General features: G+C 33.7%; 1 protein-coding gene across 1 annotated transcript; it reads left to right on the top strand.

Moving 5' to 3' along the window:
- Nucleotides 1-2,546, top strand: LOC136822598 (testis-specific serine/threonine-protein kinase 3-like). The gene is made up of 3 exons (XM_067078859.1): nucleotides 1-584; nucleotides 1,478-1,673; nucleotides 2,146-2,546. Exons 1-3 carry the CDS (start codon nucleotides 78-80, stop codon nucleotides 2,457-2,459), a joined length of 1,017 nt encoding a protein of 338 aa, XP_066934960.1. The 5' UTR covers nucleotides 1-77; the 3' UTR covers nucleotides 2,460-2,546.

Raw genomic sequence — 2,546 nt, 5'->3', positions numbered from 1 at the left:
ATTAGATAGTTTTGAAATTTTCAAAAGATTGGACGTGATTAATCAAAGACCTGTGGATATTCCTAATCAATCAAAAAATGTTTCGTTTTTCAGTTGTCAGAGATGATTCTGATTCACCACAATCGCAAGTGAAACGTGAAAGCCAGGGAGTAGGCGAAGACATCAACGACGCCAATAAACAAATTCAAACCAAAGATGTTACAAACGCTGAAAAGCCAACAACGCAGTCAGATGAAGCTTTTCTAATGAGCCGTGGCTACTTTTTACTTTCCAAAGGTATTTTAGGAGAAGGCACTTATTCTAAAGTCAAGAGAGCTTATTCTAAATTTCGTAGTCATGATGTCGCTGTGAAAATCGTTAACCGTAAAATCGCACCAAAGGATTTCTTGAAACGCTTTTTACCACGCGAGTTGCAAATTATTGGACAAGTTAACCATCCTAACATTTGCAAATACTATGAAGTACTCGATGTTGGTCACAAAGTATTTATTATCATGCAACACGCACCAAGAGGCGATTTATTAGAATTCATACAATGCAATAGATTTTTGAAGGAGAATGTAGCTAGACCAATGTTTTTACAGGTATGAACAAAAAAATATTTTATAGACCCCGATGAAGAAAGTCATTTTTACCTTTGTTCCATCAAGTCAACCCCCCCTTTTGACAATAATTACATGTTTTTTAAAGTTAGTGTACCAAAAACTGCTTACAGAATAAAACACGTATGTGCTCCTTTGCTCCTATGGAGTAAAACAAACCCAAATAAAAAATCTACAAACTCAGTGATCGGCCATAAACACAAGGGAAAGTATTAAAGGTTTTATTTTTACATAAGTGTTCCCGTTTCATATCAGACACATATTTCATACCAGGACAGTTTCTGTCTATTGTTATATTATGCTGATATAAGCATAAAAAGGTTTTTCTTTTCCTCTTTCTGACCAATCTTGCTCCACAATCATGTCAATCCAATATGGAAAAGCTTGTGAATTAAAATTGATGAGTAAGCAAACGATATCACTCTCATTTAAAAACAAAACCTTTAAGGTAAAAATGGGTTACACTGTCTGCCAAGGAATTCATATTTTATAAAGAATATTCGGGTATTCAAAAAAACTCATGCTAAAAATATTTACAATTTAAAATTAAAAATGCGTTTAAAAATAAATATACATACAAATAAGAAAATTAATGTTAGGGATATACTTGCTCCTTTGCCAGAGTCTAAATATAACCTCGAATTTGGACTGCAGTAAATGACCTTTGAAATAATCCAGCATTTCTTATTTCAGTTTTGGATTCTTAGTATAGTTATGGTTTACGTCGAAACATCAATTTGAATTTTTTCCTATTCTTCATCAACTCCCTTTTCACAGACCAACTGAGAAAAATTCATCAACTCCCTTCTCACAGAAGGCCAAAATATTGGGGTAAGACTGTATAACTAACCTATTCAATGTTTCTGTTGTTATAGATTGCCCATGCTCTGGCGTACCTACACTCGTACAACATCTTACACAGAGATTTAAAATGTGAAAACATCTTATTAAGCCATGATTTGAAACCACTTCTAACAGACTTTGGATTTGCTAAACATTTACCAAAATTCCATGAACTGAACAAGACGTTTTGTGGAAGTTCAGCATATGCTCCCATCGAAATTTTAAAAGGTGAGATTTGTTTTGCATGACTTTAAAAATTTTCCTTAACAAAATCCAGGGGAAGTTAGGCAAAAATAGGCTTGGTATGTGCATTTCTAAGCGTTTCAAAAATAACAAAAAGTCTCCCTAAGGATTTTTCGAAAATCGTCCTGTTAGGGTCACTTTTTCTCTAAAGTTTGGTCTCTCTAAGGGTCGGTCTTCTGAGGTCTGGTCAGCACATTTTCTCCAGCCCTCCCTCATCCCCTGTACGAAATAAACTCTTTTCTTGAGATACTGTAAACTATTTCAGAGTCTATTTTTCATAGGTTTATGTTCTTGCTCAAGTAACTCGTCGGATCGTGTCTTTGTATCAAACATTGCTAACAAAATACATTAAATTTCTGTAACTATCCTTTCAAATTCTCTTGAAGGGTGAAGTCGAGTCATCGATTCTCAGTCCAATATATAGAAAAAATAATAAGTTGATTCAATATCCTTATAGGAATTCCTTACGATGGACCCAGTGCTGAAGTTTGGAGTTTGGGTTGCATTCTATACATCATTTCAACAGGCACTATGCCTTTCGACGATTCAAACAAAGCAGATCAAATCCGACAAATGAAAAAAGGTCCAAACTTCACAAGAACAAAACAGATGGTATCGAATGAGTTACGTTCTTTAATAATGTCCATGTTGGAAACTAATCCACAAAAACGAATCACTTTGAATGAAATCCCAAACCAAGAATGGTCTAAGAAAATTGCAGAAACGAACAATACAGCTGATAACGATCAAAACCAATCAGAAAATTTATGAAAAATATTTAACCATTTAACTTATCTTTCTTAGTATACTTTTGTAAATATTACCTTTTCTCTATATGTTTTTTAATTTCGAATTATA

Source organism: Clytia hemisphaerica, unplaced genomic scaffold (assembly GCF_902728285.1).
Source record: "Clytia hemisphaerica strain Z4C2 unplaced genomic scaffold, Clytia hemisphaerica genome assembly, whole genome shotgun sequence".
Taxonomy (NCBI): domain Eukaryota; kingdom Metazoa; phylum Cnidaria; class Hydrozoa; order Leptothecata; family Clytiidae; genus Clytia; species Clytia hemisphaerica.
The sequence above is the reverse complement of the archived record's forward strand: the minus strand, read 5'-3'. Positions and strand labels throughout refer to the sequence as shown.